General features: G+C 52.9%; 4 protein-coding genes across 4 annotated transcripts; 1 reads left to right on the top strand and 3 right to left on the bottom strand.

The window, feature by feature from the left end:
• Window positions 1-294: 294 nt before the first annotated feature.
• ACO1O0_005959 (fungal specific transcription factor domain-containing protein) lies at window positions 295-1902 on the bottom strand (the record flags this gene model as incomplete). Its single annotated transcript, XM_083195364.1, has 1 exon — window positions 295-1902. The coding sequence occupies one exon, from the start codon at window positions 1900-1902 to the stop codon at window positions 295-297; it is 1608 nt and encodes a 535-aa protein (XP_083048380.1).
• Window positions 1903-5143: 3241 nt separating this feature from the next.
• ACO1O0_005958 (SDR family oxidoreductase) lies at window positions 5144-6088 on the bottom strand (the record flags this gene model as incomplete). Its single annotated transcript, XM_083195363.1, has 4 exons — window positions 5144-5332; window positions 5399-5555; window positions 5614-5721; window positions 5781-6088. 4 exons carry the CDS (start codon window positions 6086-6088, stop codon window positions 5144-5146), a joined length of 762 nt encoding a protein of 253 aa, XP_083048379.1.
• An 858-nt stretch (window positions 6089-6946) lies between these two features.
• Window positions 6947-7804, top strand: ACO1O0_005957 (uncharacterized protein; the record flags this gene model as incomplete). The annotated part of the gene is made up of 1 exon (XM_083195362.1): window positions 6947-7804. The coding sequence occupies one exon, from the start codon at window positions 6947-6949 to the stop codon at window positions 7802-7804; it is 858 nt and encodes a 285-aa protein (XP_083048378.1).
• Window positions 7805-8564: 760 nt separating this feature from the next.
• On the bottom strand, window positions 8565-16736 carry PREU9 (Type I Iterative PKS; the record flags this gene model as incomplete). Its single annotated transcript, XM_083195361.1, has 4 exons — window positions 8565-13351; window positions 13427-16081; window positions 16381-16671; window positions 16733-16736. The coding sequence occupies 4 exons, from the start codon at window positions 16734-16736 to the stop codon at window positions 8565-8567; spliced, it is 7737 nt and encodes a 2578-aa protein (XP_083048377.1).
• Between the last annotated feature and the right edge of the window lie 683 nt (window positions 16737-17419).

The raw sequence follows: 17419 nt of genomic DNA, 5'->3' as shown, positions 1-17419 counted from the left end.
TTTTCCGCTGCCAAAGATGCAGTAGTCCGACCACGTTGCTGGGGTTCACATAAGGTCCCTCTTTGTAGACAGTAGGCATGTTCAATAGCCTTGTTAAGGGTATATCTAACTTTTACCCCCATACTTCGGTCGTAGAACTGTAAAAGTTAGGCCCTCATAAGGTACATATACCTAGTAGGCAACAGTGACATAAAGATATCGCCTAAGAAGACGTTTTGAATGGCATCAGAATAGACTTGAATAATTGGTGCATATGTCCTTGCAATTTTTACTTGTATCAGATTTAGACATGCACTAGCTGTCGCCAAAATACTCGACATCTTGGGCATACATATTTGCCGTGTCAAAATAAGGCCATGGCGCCATGTCCCCCACGTCCATCGTGTCGCCTATCGCCACAAACCCATTCACTGACCGTAGGTCTATCCCATCCAAGGAGAGCTTTCCCCCCGCACCAGTCGTGGCTGATCTTGACTCTAGTTGAGAGCCTGCGGTCGTAATTGCTGTTGTCGTGGAGCTACCGACATCATGATTCTGCGCCGCTCCCATGTCCTCCGTGCCCGTTCCTACCCCTGCTGACCCCCTTCCCCTACCAGCCTCTGGAATTTTGCTCAGCAGCTGGCCAAGGATTGTCGCCCCCAGATCTGCCATGCTGCTCCCCTCGGCAAGCATCCTCAGCCGCTTCAGCGCTCCTTGAGCGGCCTGTAGGCATGCAAGCCGCGAGATCTTGCTCGCGCACACGTGCAGCGGGTCCGTCTTGGGCTCTGCTGACGTGGGTGGAGGTTGACCGGCGCAGGGCTTGGGAAAAGACGGGTCCGTTAATAGATACAGGAGCACCACGGCTGATTCGAAGGTCGACGAGAGAATCGCAGCAACTGGCGTGTGGAACCCCCCAAGCAAGGCGTGTAGCTGTGTGACACCGACCAAAGACTGCAGCGCCGCGACGGACAGGGACTTGATCTGCGAGTTGAGCACAACGGCCTTGTATGAAGGCAGGGGGTTGGGTCTGCGGAGGAGCAGCGGTCGGAAGTTCCAGCATAAGGAGTCGTAGATGGCGATGTGCAGCTGCTGCCGCTGCAGTGCCAGTTTCGGGAACCACTTGTCCCACGTCTCGTCCGGATCCACGAGGGCAAAGACGGGGGGCAGCTGGGAGAGATACTCGCGGCAGAACTTATCGTACCGCTCCTCGGCGGCTATGACTTCGTACTCGGCGTCCTGCGCGGGGGCGACGCTGCGCCAGAAGTCGGCTAGATGGGCCTGTAGGAGTCGTTCAGCGAAGGGATCGGGCACGTCGACGTCGCGATCTGCGTGTATGTTCTCTGCTGCGACTCCGCATCCGCGCCCGTTGTCTAGAAGATGGAGCTGTGGCCAGCTGCCAGTGGGAAGACGCCCGTGGAGAAAAGGGACGCAGTCTAGCTGGCGCGAGAGTAGACTATCCCAGATATAGAGGTTGCAGTAAGTCCTGCGCTCCATCTCCTGGTCCGTCTTGTCCATGCCCTTCCGCGATCTCGCCACGTCGCTATGTATGCCGACGCTCTGCGCGACCCGGATGACACGCCCCAGAACCTCTGAGAAGGCGTCTATCCTGCCTTCAACCTGATGCTTGAGCCCGCAGAATGCCAGCTGCTGGACCCTGATCAGGGAGCCTCGGCTATCGGCTGCCGTGCTGATGGCCTCGAGGTTATCCGCCGTCTCATCGCACGAGCTGCGGATATCGGCGAGTGATACGCCACGGATCTTGTCTAGTGGATAGCTTGGAGACGGGAGGAACTGTAGCGAGTAGGAACAGATGCGCAGCAGCAGGACGGCAAAGTCTACTTCCGGTACGAGCTTCACCCACTCCACCGCACACCATGCCTGGTACTTTGCGCGGAACCATGGTGCGTGTACTAGCTGGCCCATCCTGCCCGGATGCATATCGAGTCAGCCCACTGTTAATGGATGGAGGGGATGATGCGGTGATGCACAGGGAGGACGGGGGTTGAACTCTCGACACGGACACGAACCAGTTGATCTCGGTAACAAAATATTGCACTAGAAAGTCTAGTATTTGTCGATCAGGAATACGTTCAATATTGCTTTGTACCTCGTCGGCGGATTCGGGGCTCAGGGCCGTGGAGCCATCCAAGGTGCTGTCGTGGCGGGCGAGTCCTAGCTGGAAGACAAGTCTTAGCCAATGGATTTTTTTTTTCGTGAAGTACCGACGAGAGGAGACAATGGAAAAGATGGTCCTCACTCTTTGTACCAGGGCTAGCGTGTTATTGTTGCTGTATCCAAAGTAGCCATACGACTCAGCCAGGGATGGACACGACGTTGGCCACGCCGTCGCGGGCAAGGCTGGTTTCGCCCGTGCACTCCATTCGTTCCGTGACTGGCTGGTGACACTTTTGCGCTTTTCTCCCACTGATCTGTCATCTTTGCTCGGTTCGATGAGCGTGGGGCTCGACGTTGAGCCCCCCGATGTGGAATAATAGACACAGTCTTCGATGCATTGTCGTCGCTGGCAATGATTACAAGGGTATTCGCGATTGCACTGGGAGATGATGGCTTCAGCATCAGGAAGTTGAGTCCATTGCGGGGTAAAAGATCAGGCACACGAGTCTCCCCTGCTTCTGAGGGGTCCAGGTGGTATTACCGACCTTTTGTTTTCGAGTGTAACATGGCATGCATGAGGAGATAACACGTTTTCGATAGGAGCTCATGGCGACAGAGAGGACTACAGCATGAAGACCCTGCGCTAGAGAACAGTTCTAAGATAGAGGAGTGGGTTTCTTCTCTGCAGCGTCTCTCTTGTCCCAGCGCCGGGCCGTTGGTATTATAATATACTAACAGTAATCCCTCAAGACTAACGCAAGCCACGTCGCGGCAAGGTTATCGGCATTGTCCAATAATCCTTTGCCTGCCGTCTATCCGAGGGCCCAATGGTTGCGGTGCTGCATGCATACGGCTGGATCTTGGAAAGCCGGAGATGCACGCCTCCTATCCCCGATTCCCCGTATCATGCTGACCGGACGGGAGGGGGGAAGAAGACGATTCCTACCACAGCAAACACGGTGCTTCCGTGATTCGTATAGGCACGTCTTACTCAGTACAGGAAAATGGGATGGAAGGAAGGATGCGCCTCAGCGTTTCATCGATACAACTTCAGGCGTATTTTTGATGTGTAGGAATCGACAGCCGCAGGCTGGGCAGCTGCCCATGTGCACGACGCACATGGGAGTGTTGGGCCTCCCACGCGTCGACATGCATACAATCGATCTCAGCTGGCTCAGCTTCCTAGCTCACCGTGGCGTCAGCTCAGGGTTGACCCCAGATCCGATTCATAAGGTAGGTATAGAGTACGATGGCTGAGCAGGCAGTTCTCCTCCCACCCACCATCTCGGCATCATTCAGCCGCCCATTACCCAGCACCCTGCCGTGTTCAATGTACTCCGTACGGCTATTAGGAAGGAGAGGTAGGCAGGCTGTGGAAAAGCTCCTCCTGCAGGTTAAGCATGGGTGTCCTTGGCGAACAAGACGCGGGGGTTGCACAGTACAAGCATAAGGAAACCTACGTACTAAGGTGGTGCTTCATACCGTGCCGCCAGAAGCGACGCCTTACAGAATGTGCTGCATGATTATTACTTATTTACTGTACCATCTACGAGAGTGCATAGTATTGCTCCAGAGCGGGGAGAGCCGCCGGTGGCGCAGGCGACAATGATGTGATCAAGACCGACCTATTGCAGGTTTGCAGGGAGATGACCTCGGAGGATTCAGGAGCACGTCCAGGAGCCCATGCACTGATCGTCGTGGCTCTCGGCTATCCGTACCTAGTAGCCACGCCTCGGAGCCCTTTGCGCCCGCCACCTTGTGAAACAGCCGCCCGTTAAACATGCACTCCATGTCGACCCATCCTCCCACAAGCACTTTGGGTGTTCCAGAACACTGTTGAAGAAAACAGTGTAGAGCTAGCGACCGCCTCGTGCAAGCCTACCTAAAAAGGTATTTCAGTGCGCGATGCAATTTCGTAAATATTTATAATTAATCTGAATTGAAGCAACGTACCTTTTGGCTGAATATTTACTTGCTCTTGTTACCAGCGTACACAGTAATACGGATGTACGGGGGACGCCGTCCCCATTCCAGTCTGCAGCAATACAGGGATCCTAAATTTCCACTAGCTCCCCCACAAGTTAAGGGCTCCTTTGCTTGCGGCGTGGCTGTGAATGATGAGCTTACGATCGCCGCTGTCGTCGCCTTTCACAGACGTGTAATGAATAACGACTCAGAAGGACAGTGCCGGGCTTACCGAGACCCCACAGGACCGCCCACATCCATGGGTATCGTTTCCGGACTAGGCAATGCCCGGTATGGCTCTTTTATTAAGCGCGGAAGCTGTCTAGGACATCCTATCTATGCAGTTAGACGTACTTAACAGCGTGTATATCAGCAATCATTAATCTCCTTCATGTTGGTGCTGCGGCCCGGGCCGAAATCTCGGCACTGTATCCATACTCATCAACATCCAGCAACACCGATTGTGATCCTTGCCTTGGGTCCCCGGCTATGGTTTCTGAGATCTGAAACGTCCCTTACTATGTATAGAATCATGATCTGACGCACCGACGTTTGTAATGAGCTAGATATGTATCAATATCTAAGACCTTCTTGGAGACATGGAAACGGGCTTACACGGGTCTTTGTAATATGCAGGTGTATGTAAGCTACCTATTTATATCATCGATGAAGGAGGGATATTACCTATTTCGAAAGTATACGTCTTTGCACATGTGGAATACGACGTAGCGGCCATTTATGTAAGCCATGGCTACAGATCAAGATCTGTGGGGCAACATTATATGACGACGGCTTCTTTTTAATTTCCAAAATGGGACTAATGGATGGATGACATGGTGGATCACAACTCTTAGGCTAATGCACATCATTTAGAAGTGGGCTATTAGTGGACAATCGTCTTCTTGAAACTTTGTGGCACTTGAAAGCCATCTATGTATGAGCCCGATTACCCGCTATACCATCACTCGTTACGATTCTAAGCGCTCCTATTTAGGTTACTTGAAAGTCTCGGTGGCAACACATCTAGTGTGTCGAACGGCTAGGTTGGTGTCGGGTATTAAGAAAGCAGAGACCCGCGCAGCCATTACCACGGAGCATTAGTGCCGTCGTACACGTTGGGACCCTTGGAGTTCTCCCAGCCCTTGACAAAGACCTTTGGCAGCTTGCCGTTGTATACCTGTCCCGGGGTGTCAATAATATCGAGTGACGCCTTGGCGCCCTCCTCGGGAGTCAAATCGGCCATATCACCGCCACCCAGAGCAGTCTTCATCCACTAAAATAGAATCTTTAGTATTCTATTCCCAGAATCGCAGAGGGGGTCATGGGAAATTGAACTTACGCCGGGGCAGAGGGCAATGAAGCTGAAGCCCTCCTTTTCATAGTCGAGGGCATACTGAACAGTCAGGGCGTTCATTGCCGCCTTCGAGATCTTGTAGGATGGGGCGGGGAGATAATGAGCGGCTCCAGCTAGAGTGATGGAGCCCAGAGTGGTTGAACTAAGGCCATATCAGAATAGGAACCAAATTGTCCGTGGAAGGTGGTTGGCCTGCTTACATATTAACAACCTTCTTGAGGTTACCTTTCTGGAGAAGTGGGAGGAATTCCCGGGTCACCCAATGGACGCCCATGACATTGATTGTGAAGCTCTCTTCGAGGTTATCCCTGGAAAAAATGTTAGGATGCATACTTCTCGCCACTCGCAGCCAAGGAAGAAGGCTCACATGGATTTCACCCCCTCAAAAGCATATTGGCACACGCCGGCATTGTTGATCAAGACATCTAGGCCCTTGCCCTCCAGCTTTTTCTCAACTTCAGCCGCCGCCTTCTTGATGGAATCTTGGCTAGTAACATCGAGCTTGACAACATCAATCCGTCCAGCCGAGCCCTTGGCGAGCTCGTCCAATTCAGGGGCATCTCCTCGGACGGCTGCGAAGATTTTGCTGACAGCTGTGGGTGGGCGGGAAACGAGCTCCTTGGCGAGAGCAAGTCCGAACCCCCTGGAGGCGCCAGTAATAAGGTAAGAAGCCATGGTTGACTGTGGGTGGTTGGCTAGGTAGGTATGTTGCTTGGCAGTGCCCAAAATGGATAGTGGTTGATGGTGCGATTAAAATATGCCCCCTTGGCTTGTGGAGAATATGTGTGTACAGGTAGCAGGGAGGTGTCGGAGGTGGTCGATTGATCTTTCTTAATTATACGGAGATCTATACACAACCACTCCCCCGCCTAGCCTGGTCGGCCTACCACCCTACCCCCTATTCACCTCCATCTCGACAATGCAAGGGGGAATTTGTCATCGGAAAGTCGGTGCTTACGGGGTTAACCTATTCAGCAAACAATGATGGCTGTGCGAATTTGTCAGCTGGGGTTCTTTTGTTGGTTGCACAGCAATGAGTTTCGTAGAAATTGATATTGGTCAGCCGCAGCGTGGTTGTTGGTTCTATGTTCAGCCGCTCACTTTCCGTTGGTCCAGAGAGCTTCCATATTACATGTAATAATGTAGGAATAACAAGCACATGTAACCACCCAATGCCCGTGGACCGACGCCCGACGCGGGATGCCCCATCCACGATGCTACGCCATGTGCAGTACAAATGCACATTCAGCAGGATCATTCGTCTCGGCCGATGCATGGACCAAGGCCGCGTGCTAACCGGGATAAGGCTGCACCGAATTATGGTGCATATTTCATCGGCGACTAAGATCTGACGATGGACCGGATCTGAGTAAAGCATTACCGGTTATGGCATTTGGTGGCCGTTTGTACGGAATACAAGAAATACGATACTTGGGGCCCCAAGGGGGAACTTGGGTGGCCCCAGCTTCGTTACACCTTGGAGCCTGGAATTTCTGGTGCCATTGAAATCAGCACATTATTGCCATATTGATCATGATTGAGGAAAACCGTCGCATTGCTGACTGGAGCCTGGTGAATGGGCATGGATACATCTTGAATCGCGATCGCAGACACGCTGCTGCCGGTCGTCTCAACCTCCAATTCTACCTCTGGAAAGATGCTCTGCAATTCAACATCCATCCTACGATTTTGCCCTCGCTCTCCAAGACAGCCGTAATTGCTGATGTGGCCTCGGGGAGTGGAATATGGCTCATCGACGTCTCTCGACAGCTCCCGGAAGCCCAGCTGGACGGCTTGGATTATGATCTCAACCAGGCTCCCCATCAGGGCTGGCTGCCCACCAATTTCAAGACCAGATACCTGGATATACTCGGAGACATTCCGGACGACCTAGTCGGGAAATACGATTATATCCACACCAGACTGCTGGTTCTCGTTGTCGAATCACAGAACCCTCGTCCCATCATCCGGAACCTATACAAGTTGCTGAAGCCGGGTGGGTATCTGCAGTGGGACGAGCTCGACACGGTCAACGCAACCGTCAAGAAGGTCGACCCGAATCTGCAAGCACCAGCCCTAGACCAGCTGCTCGACTGGTCGTGCGCCGAGGGCCGGCATGATTGGACTGTCAAACTGCCGCAGTTCCTCACTGCGGAGGGTTTCCACGACGCAACAGTCGACTTCTACGGAGACGGTCCGGAGCTGGCCAGGGCTTTCAACGACCAGCATCTCCTCACCGCTGAGGAGTTTGCAGAGGGTCTGGCGAAGCTGGGCAAGACGGAGGCGGCAGCCAAATACTTCCAGCTGCTCGAGGACGCGTATAGCGAGTCCATAGCGGGAGCTGCTCTATGTGTCCCGAGAATTGTATGCGTTGCACGCAAGCCATTGTGAGGCTGGAATGAGGCTACAAGATCTCAATTGGAACTGACAGCAACTTCAATTCCATTTGGGTTCTTCTCATATAGGGAGTGGTGTGGAGCTTGAGGGGATTGGATATTAGGATACTGCTTAGGTAGGAGAATTAGGAGAACAAAGCCCGCAATTTGTTTTTTGAGCGAAGTCTATATCTCTACATCACCATTGCCTTTAATGTTCGAAAAGCTTTTGCCTTATTTGGCACGCTGATGACTTGATGGGCTTACCCTAGACCGTGGCCAACACCAAAGCCACCAGGAATGCACATAGCCACAAGCGAGAAAAAAAACCTCTCACAATTGCCAGGTTTGACGTTAAAAGTTCTCATCCTATATTTTTAAGCTTGTAAATTTACAGCTATCAGCGTTGACGTCTACAACTTGATACGTACTGATGGCTATTAGGGAAGTGGGCGTGAAGGATGATTTGTTCAGTAGGACTGTTGCGTATTCCTGATGTCCTTCATTTTACATAATTGATCCGATAATGTCTTCATGTGAATGGCTTTCACTCGTATTCATGTATCAGATATAATATTTCTCATCATTACGACAAGTATGAATATTTGTCCGGTAGAAATTAACCTACAGCTAATTAAGCCGGAGTTGACAACTATCCTGATAATGCCGGATGTCTACAGTCTGTCGTCTTTATACTTTATATAATGATCCTCATAGAGTTATAGTTCACTAGACGCAATTTATTACGTAAATCAGAGCTCGATAGTGTATCTAATCTATGCCTTCGCACCCAGCGCCTTGTCAGTAATGGTGGTAGCCCGAGTACTTATGCTCACACTCGGATCAAGAAGATCCAACATGCTGATGTTGGTTGCTAAACCCTGAAGAAACCAGTTCCGCAGCTCAGCCGCGATCAGGCTGTCTACACCCAGATCCGCCACCGACTTGGCCGGGTCGATGCTCTCAACATCCACAAATAACATCTCAGCTACCACTCTGGTGATGGCCTCCTGCACAAGCTCCGCGGTAGAGGTGCGGGCATCAGATCCCTCGCGGATAGCCGCGTCAAACGCACTTCGGAGATAAGCAACCGTGTTCTTGGATCCCTCGTCTAGCGAGGACTGCTGAGGGCTAGACTGCCGCTGGGCATCCAAGAAGGCGCGCATAATCAGCGAGACGCGCCCGTCGCTGTACCAGCGCGGCACGGTGGATGAAGAAGGGCCTTCGCTTGTAATTTCATCACGCTTTCTGGCCATCAAGCCCTTTGGATCCAGGTAAGTGTGCAAGTTTGCCGCCGAAAGCAGATCATCCTCCTGACCGAGCCACTGGTCGGGGCTTGTCTCGTCGGCCGTCTTGTTATTGAGGAACGCCGGCTCAACGAGGGCCAAGAATTGAGATTCACCCAGCGTCAGCGTCTTGTTGCGCTCGAACAGATCGACCGTGATAGAATCTGTTCCGACGTTGGTGACCTCTCGGACCAAGCTGAAGGAGATGGTCGACGCGGGCAGACCCATACGCCGTCGCTGTCTTGCGAATGCATCCTGGAAATTATTGGCTGCAGTGTATGCACCTTGGGTGGCGAATGCAAAGACAGACAGGGCCGAGGTGGTCATGACGAAGAAGTCAAGGGGCATTGAGAGGGTTGCTTCGTGTAGATTCTTGGTGCCTTGTACCTTGGCTGACAGGCCGTCATTCCATCGCGACGATGAAAGCTGGTCGAATGTGAGGTCGAGGTAGGAAACGGCAGCGTGTACAATTCCCTTGATGGGATGTGTGGAAGAGAGCTGCCGGATAACACGAATCACCTGGTCCTTGTCGCTGACATCACAGACATGGCATTCGAGGTAGATATTGCGGCTGGCCAGTGATTCCACGAGTTCCAGGGCTCCAGGGACGCTTGAAATGTCGCGTCGAGAGAGGACTGCTATGTGCCTTGCGCCTCGATCACCCATCCACCGGATCAAGGACTGGCCCAGGCCTCCTAGAGCTCCCGTGACAACGTAGCAAGAATCAGAGTCAAACTTCACGGTGGGTGCTGAAGGGATCGCCATGACCAGACTTTCAGGATTCTCAAAGCTCACGACTAACTTGCCGATCATGCTCGAGAAATCCCCTAATGAGGATGAGAGCTGAGAAACATCGGGCGCCGTGATTTTCGGAATGGGCCCAATGAGTCCTTGGCGGTAATAGACATCAAGGGCCTCCATGAGCTCTGCGCCAACCACCGGGTCCGAGTCGAGAATGATGAAAGGATCTACCGAAGAATAGGTAGCGTTGGTTGGTAGCAACTCCAGACTCGCCTCTGGAGCGCTTTGTGCGTCGGCTTGCCCCACGTCAATGAAGTGGCCTAGAGGTGCTAGAACCTTCAGGAACGAAGATAGAAGCTCGCCTGTAGCAGTGCTGATAATCACCTCAAAACCGGCCTTGCGCGTTGTTTGAGCAGCACGCCGGAGATCCGTCAGGCTGGGTGCTAGGATGATATGAGAAGCTGGTAAGCCCAGTTCGTCTACGAGGAAACCAGCTTGTCCAGGGGTTTCGACAGTGGCGAAGACATCAGCCCCCTTTGCCTTGGAAAGACGGATGGATGCTATCCCGACATCGCTCGCCCCTGACTGAATGAGCACCGACTGTCCCTCCCGGAGATGGGCGACATGGTCGAATGTATAGATGGCGGTCGCATATGCTAGCGGCATCGTGGCCATCTGGATCGTAGTATCATGCGGTTGGAGTTTGCTCGCGAACGCAGCCGGGACGCGAGTGTAGTTGCCGAATTGGCCTTTACCAAGTCCATACACGTGGTCACCAACTTCCAATCCGTCAACGCCGGCACCCACTGCTCTGACGATGCCTGCGTATTCAGACGAAAGGTGGTTTCCATCTAGGCGACCAGTCCAGTTTCCTAAGTCGCTGCGGTTCAGCCCGACAGCCGCAACCTCGACGTCGATGAAACCTGGCTGTAGGGGTTGCAGAAGTTCCTTGTAGGGTGTGAAGCACAGTGAGTTCACAACGCCGGGTGTCTCAAAAGTTGCTCGTACAGGGCCCTGGCTGCCGAGTGGGAGCAGGTCGGGCTTCATGCTCCGGGTGTCCAGGCCGTGCTGCGAGTGGAATCCAGCATCGGGAACATGCCGACTGACCCAGAGACAGCCATCTTGCCAAGAGAATTCTCGATCATTGGGATTGCCCTCATTGTCGCCCACCGGCGTGTCGCGAACAAGCTCAAACTCACGGTCCACGATGCAGCGTGCAAGATCTTGCCCGTCGCCATTTCCTACATCAAAATGATCCGCGTCCATGTCGATCGACACGTAGTGGCTGGCAGGGTTCTCGTTCTGGAGTACGCGGAGTAGACCAGAAATCAGGGCACCATCTGCATTACGCCCTTTGACCACGCCACAACTGGTGAGGGCAACCAAACTCGCCGAGTTTCGTGCCAGGTGTTGGACTGCCTTCAGGTCTTGCTCGTCTGCGTTGACCAAAAGGTACTTCTCATCAAACAGGACCACGAGGCGCGATTGAGGACCAAGGCTGCTCAGGGAGTCTTTAAACGTGCCCGATTTAGCAGTCATTCCTCGCTTCTCCAGTTCTTTGAAGATGTGTTCGACGAGAGGTGGTGCTGGGCCGCTGCTATGAATCACATGTACGACTTCGGTGTATTGAGGTAGGCTCTTTGTCTCCGGGAGAACTGTGGAAAGCATCACAGAGGTGGTATTGTGAGGTTCTGGGAAGTCATCCAGGACCAGATCAAGCCCCGAGAAGCCAGCGTCTCGCAACGACGAGTCCCAGGCATCGAGACCTTGGAAGGGAGCATCCACACGGCCGTCTGGGATACCGGCCCAGTACCCTGTAAAAGTACCCACAACGACACCAGGCACGATGAAGTTTTGGTTAGTTTCAACCAGGACAAGCTTTCCCCCAGGTCTGAGGAGCTTGCGGCAGTTTGTCAGTGTTTTATGCATGTCGGACGTAGCGTGAAGCACCTGGCATGCAATGACGAGGTCGTAGTCCTGCTCGTATCCTTGGTCCACGGGATCTACCTCGGCGTCGAAGACGGAAAAGTTCATATCGCGCCAGTCAGCTAACGCTTCACGCGCAGACGATAAGAAACCCGGGGAAATGTCTGTGAATGTGTAGTCACGGTACGCCTTGATGCCGTTGGGGCCGTTGAAGGCCTTCATGGCGATGCGTGTGGCACCGCCGGTGCCACCTCCAATCTCCAGAACACGAAGGTTGGGGTTCGAGTGGGAGAGGCCCTTGAGGACGTGCAAAAGCTGCGGATAGATGCCAGTCATAAGAAGTCCGGATTCATAAAGGGGGGTCAGAAGCCCCTCGCTGATGATGACATCCATTCCAGTTCGGCGTTGATAGAGAATGTCTGCAGCATTGTCGTGTAAAAGCTTGGCAATCTTGACCTCCATGACATCTGGTGCTTGACTGACTAGCTCATCGATCTTTTCGAGGAGGCCATTGTTCACAAAACGTCTAGCCTCCTCCATTAGGGGAGAGTGGTCATTCTGGCCCTTCCTCTTGATCCATTCGAAGAAGTGGCCCACATCCCCGGATGGCTTTGGACCATCTTCCAGCTTTCCAAAACTTTCATACATGCTGAGGACCACAAAGTGAGCCAGGCTATTGGTAACCCCCCACAGAGGCGACCTTTCCACATTAGCCTTGGGCGGGGGAAACATCTGTCGAGCTTGGCGGTTGCTCAGCGTGCGAATATCGGGCTTCCAGACAAGTCGCGTGAACGGGCTCGCAAAAGTCCTGTCGGTGGACTTGGCTTCGCTGGAGAAGCTGACGCAGCGAAGGGAGTCGGCGCTGACCAGCACCTCCCCGTTGGGGCCTAGCATTTTCAAGTCGAGGTAGGCACTGCGAATGCCGCGTCTCTCTCCATGGGCGACGATGGTGCATGTCTCGCCCGAAATATCGTTGGCGAGATACAACCGAGAGAGGTGTACGGGGACAAATGCCGCGCTGGCCTCGCTAAGCCGGCCACCGTGAGACGCAATCAATCCTAGCTGAATGGCACCATCGAGTGAAGCTGGGTGCAGGGGGTATCGCGACTCGCCTCCCTTGATGGTCGTGGGGTGCAGATCAACCGTTGCCACAGCCGTGTTCGAATTATCGGTACGAATACTGGACAAGGGCCGGAAGGCTGGGCCATAACCAAGGCCAATATCCAAGAACTTCTTGTACCAAGCACGCGCATCGACACCTCGGGGGGCATGAGGAGCAACCTGGTGCTTCTCAACATCCTCAGGTACAGCATCCACCTCCACCTTGACACGCCCCGTGCTGTGCTCGGTCCATTCATTTGTCTCTCGATCCACGGAGCTGACGGAAAAGGTCGCCCAAGCTGGTGATTGAGATGTGGCCACGTCCGCTACCTCTAGGCTCGTCAAGATCTCAACGCCATAATCATCTTCAGGGATGACCAAGCCTTTCTTGACGGCAACGTCACGGAGAGAAAACCCTTTAATGTTCTGAGGATCAGGGAACTCGTTGTAGATGCGTGATGCAGCTTCCACTGCCAACGCAAAGTATCCTGCACCGGGGAATACCGCATCTGTTTACCCGCACAAAGATTGGATCAGATTCGACATAGTACTGATTTGGAATATTAGGGTGGGAGGATACTTACCCGGTACAAGACGGTGGTCACCTAGCCATGGTATATCCTTCATACGGAGAATGTTCCGCCACTGTGGCCGCAGCTTGGCATTGCCAACCACTTTGGAGCCCAGGAGGTCGTGCCTGAGAACCGACCTGTATCGGTACTCTTTGCTCGCCCGGCTCTCGTGGTAATTCAGCCCTCCGTACGTGTACTTGTAGGGTGGGAGCTCAGTGCAAGTGCAGCCATGTTCCAGGTGCGTACTGCCCACCACATCCACCGCGTTCACAGCTGCAAGATCGATGTTTGCGTTCAAGCTAAACAGCGTTCCAGCGAGTTGCAACAAAGACCTTCGGCTATCTTCCTGTCGTTTGAGTGTTGAAGCATAAGCGACAGTCTTTCCACCAGCCTTCAAGATCTGGTCCAGCGGGCCCTTCAGAGCCGGGTGAGGCCCAATTTCCACTAGAGCGTGGATAGGGACGTCTTCATCAGCCACAAGTCTTGCAACGGCCTGTGAGAAAAGTACAGGAGACTCAAGATTGGATCTCCAGTATGAGGCAGGAGCTTTAAACTCTGTGGTGCTCTTGCGGGGAGTCACCGACGAGACCCATGGTACGTGCTGATATCGCTGTTCGGCAGAGGCCAGTCCCAGTTCCCGTATATGCTGAATCCCCTCTTCCAGTATCTCGGCGTATTCGACCCCAATGGCGATCATATGATGTGAGTGGTAGGCATTTCCACCCGTTTTCAGCTTTCTGTTAAAGACGCCGTCTGTTGTCATGGCCGCGGAAATCTCGTCGATAGCGGTGGGCTCACCAGACAGAGTGACGCTGCCTGGAGAATTGACAGCTGCCACCTTCACGGCTTCTCGTTGCCCTTCGAGGTACTTATCTGCCTGGTCGAGCCCCAGGCCAACAGCTAACATGGCACCGTCCCTCTTATTTCTCGACACCGCTTGGCCACGGAGGTACGCAGCTACAATGGCCTCAGCAGCTGTGATGCGACCGGAAGCATACGCTGCCGCTATTTCTCCCGACGAGTGTCCAGCGACACCTGAAGGTCGAATAGACCATGAAGCGAGAAGGTCGACAAGGCCAACTTGTACGGCGGTGCATACCGCCTGGGAGATCTCAGCGGTCTGTATCAGTCCCTCATCGCAGTCGCCAGAGAGTATGCTTTGCAGTGACCACGAAGGAGGCTTCGGAAGTGTGCCAAGCACATGGTCGAGGTACTGGATAGTGGTTCGGAATACGCGGTACTCGAACAGATCAGCACCCATACCGTGCCACTGAGCTCCTTGGCCAGTGAAGATGAACCCAAGGTTGGGTATCTGCAAAGGGGCTCGCACAACCTTGGTAGCCAGTGTCAGGCTCTCTGAGACGTTGTCCTTGTCGACGATGGAGAACGACCGCTGGGCGAATCTTGAGCGCCTGGCACCGAGCGTATACGCGACATCTGCTAGGGGAAACTTGTCAATCACCCTAGATAGTGCGTTTAGATTCAGCTCCAGGGAGTTTTCATTGTGGGCAGAAATAGGCAGCAGCACAAGTTGGCGTGTTGCTGCGCTGGCTGAGGAGGTCAACTTGAGGCTCTTGGTGACAGGGTTGTGTTGTGTTGGATTTCGGCCATGGTCCCCATTTTGATGACCTTTGCCATAACCGTTGGTGCCGTTTGAGTGACCATTGGTGGTGCCATTGGTACCCTTTGCATGACCATTGGAGCCATTCGAGTGGCCTTTAGAACCATTAATATGGCCATTAGAGCCATTTGCGTGACCATTGGCACCATTCAAGTAGCCATTGGAAGCGTGTGAATGACCATTGGTACCGTGTTTATGGCCATTAGCACCATTCTTGTGACCGTTGGTACCGTTCGCATAACCATTTGTCCTACCGTTTACTTCATGGAGGCTCTGGTAAACGCCGGGAGCCACATAATCCGGTAGGACGTTGTTGACATGATCAATGATGCAATGCGCATTTGCGCCTCCATATCCGAATGAATTTATGCTCGCCCGCTGCAGTCGACCCTTTGGCCAAGGCGTGACTTCGGTGACTGGCTGGACCTTGGCGCCGTCAAAGTCGATGTTGGGATTGCGTGTCTGAAGATTGAAAACAGGTGGGATGGCTCCCTTCTCAAGTGAGAGCACGACCTTCATGACGGATGCCAGGGCGCTGGCGCCCTCACCATGCCCTACATTGCTCTTGACAGATCCAATGAGCATGGGGTCGTCGGCGGATCTCTCCGGCGCAAACACCCTGCCCAAAGCCGCCACTTCAATGGGATCTCCAACGTATGTGCCCGTTCCATGGCATTCGAAATAGCTGGTGTCACTGAAAGGCAAATCTCCAGCGCTTCGGTAAGCTTCTCGGATGACAACCTCCTGACCCTTGGCACTTGGCCGTGTGATGCCGCCAGTCCGGCCATTGGAATTGACAGCCGTTCCCCTGATCATTGCTCGGATGGGTGATAGATCAGCTATGGCAAGTGACGGTCTTTTCAGGTAGATGGCCCCGTACCCTTCACCACGGGCATAGCCTTCGGCCCTGGCATCGAAGGTGTGACACCTTGAAGATGCGGACAGTGCGCCTAGCTTGTCAAGAGCAATCTGGACTCCGGGATCCGCGATCCAGTTGGCAGAGGCTACGATTGCTGAATCGCAATCGCCAGCGCGGATTGCATTGACTGCAAGATGCAAGGCATACATGGATGATGAGCACGCCGTGTCGACAGTTAGACTATTTGTTGAGTCAACAGCCTTTCCCAGGTTGTGCCAGCACCAAAAAAACAACGAAAGACGTACCTTGGCCCTTGGAGATTGAAAATGTAACTTATGCGATTGGCAAGAATACTTGTGCCAGCGCCAGTAAAGGCGTAGGGCCTAGGGTTGTCCCAATCCCTCGACTGTATCATCCAGTGATCCAAACAGAAGTTACCAACAAATACTCCTGTCCGAGATCCGGAGACACTATCCCATGTTTCACCAGCATTCTCTATGGCTTCATATGCGACTTCGAGAAGTTTTCGTTGTGACGGATCCATCGTCTCTACCTCGAGACCAGTCACGCCGAAAAAGGCGTGGTCAAAGTAACGAGCATCCTCATGGGCAAGAAAAGCACCTTTCATCGCCACGGAGCCTGGGCGATCAGCGTTGGGGTGGTGAAATCCCCTTGTGGAGAATCGTGGATCATCGAATTCTTTCCAGCCATCTACCCTATCGCGGAGGAACTCCCAAAAGTGAGAGCTGTCCCGAACACCGCCAGGCCATTGACATCCTGTTCAATGGATTTAGCATTTGTTTTTCTCCTTAAAAAATACAAAGTATTCATCTCTTACCCATGCCCACAATGGCGACTGGCTCGTGGGGATCCCGATGTGTAGACGTCATGATGGATTTGGAGTTGAACTTCGCCAGAGAAGGTATCAAATGTTGAATAATAGTGTTGAAATTAACACCAGACTTCGTTAGTACACATGGCGTTCTCGATTAATCAAGAATATGTGGTAATCAAGACTATTATACATCCTCTATGTTCTTGTAAATATCTTTACTTTGAAGATTGACGATACCTAGTATCATTCACCTACAAAGATGGCATTGTGGACTCTGCTGGATGCATCCCTATCTCCAGCAGGCATTGGTGTGTGGCCTCGGCCGAATAGCCTTACCTGTGTAAGAGGGAAAGCCGAAACGTCGGCCGACATACCGACATGCCCGACGTGGGTCGAATCGAGTAACTCGGATGTTCTGGAACCAGCATCAGCATTGCAGGTGTGCAACTGGATTAGGAAGGCCCCAATATACTTGGTGCAGATTACATGTATCACAGAATGTATGCCTTGGGCCAAACACAGCCATCGGCGCCTGGGAATTCATCGTAGTACGATGTACGAATCAGAAGTGAAGACACCATGGCTCTGGGGTATGGGCTTCCGTCCTAAGCCATTGAGATATGTGGTCGTATCTGTTCACGTAATCCAGATGTAATAGACATGCTTACCCAAGTGCGAAACACATATGAT

This window comes from Amphichorda felina (genome assembly GCF_050947745.1).
Source record: "Amphichorda felina strain 45539 chromosome Unknown scaffold_6, whole genome shotgun sequence".
Taxonomy (NCBI): Eukaryota; Fungi; Ascomycota; class Sordariomycetes; order Hypocreales; family Bionectriaceae; genus Amphichorda; species Amphichorda felina.
This window is presented reverse-complemented; position numbering and strand designations above follow the sequence as displayed.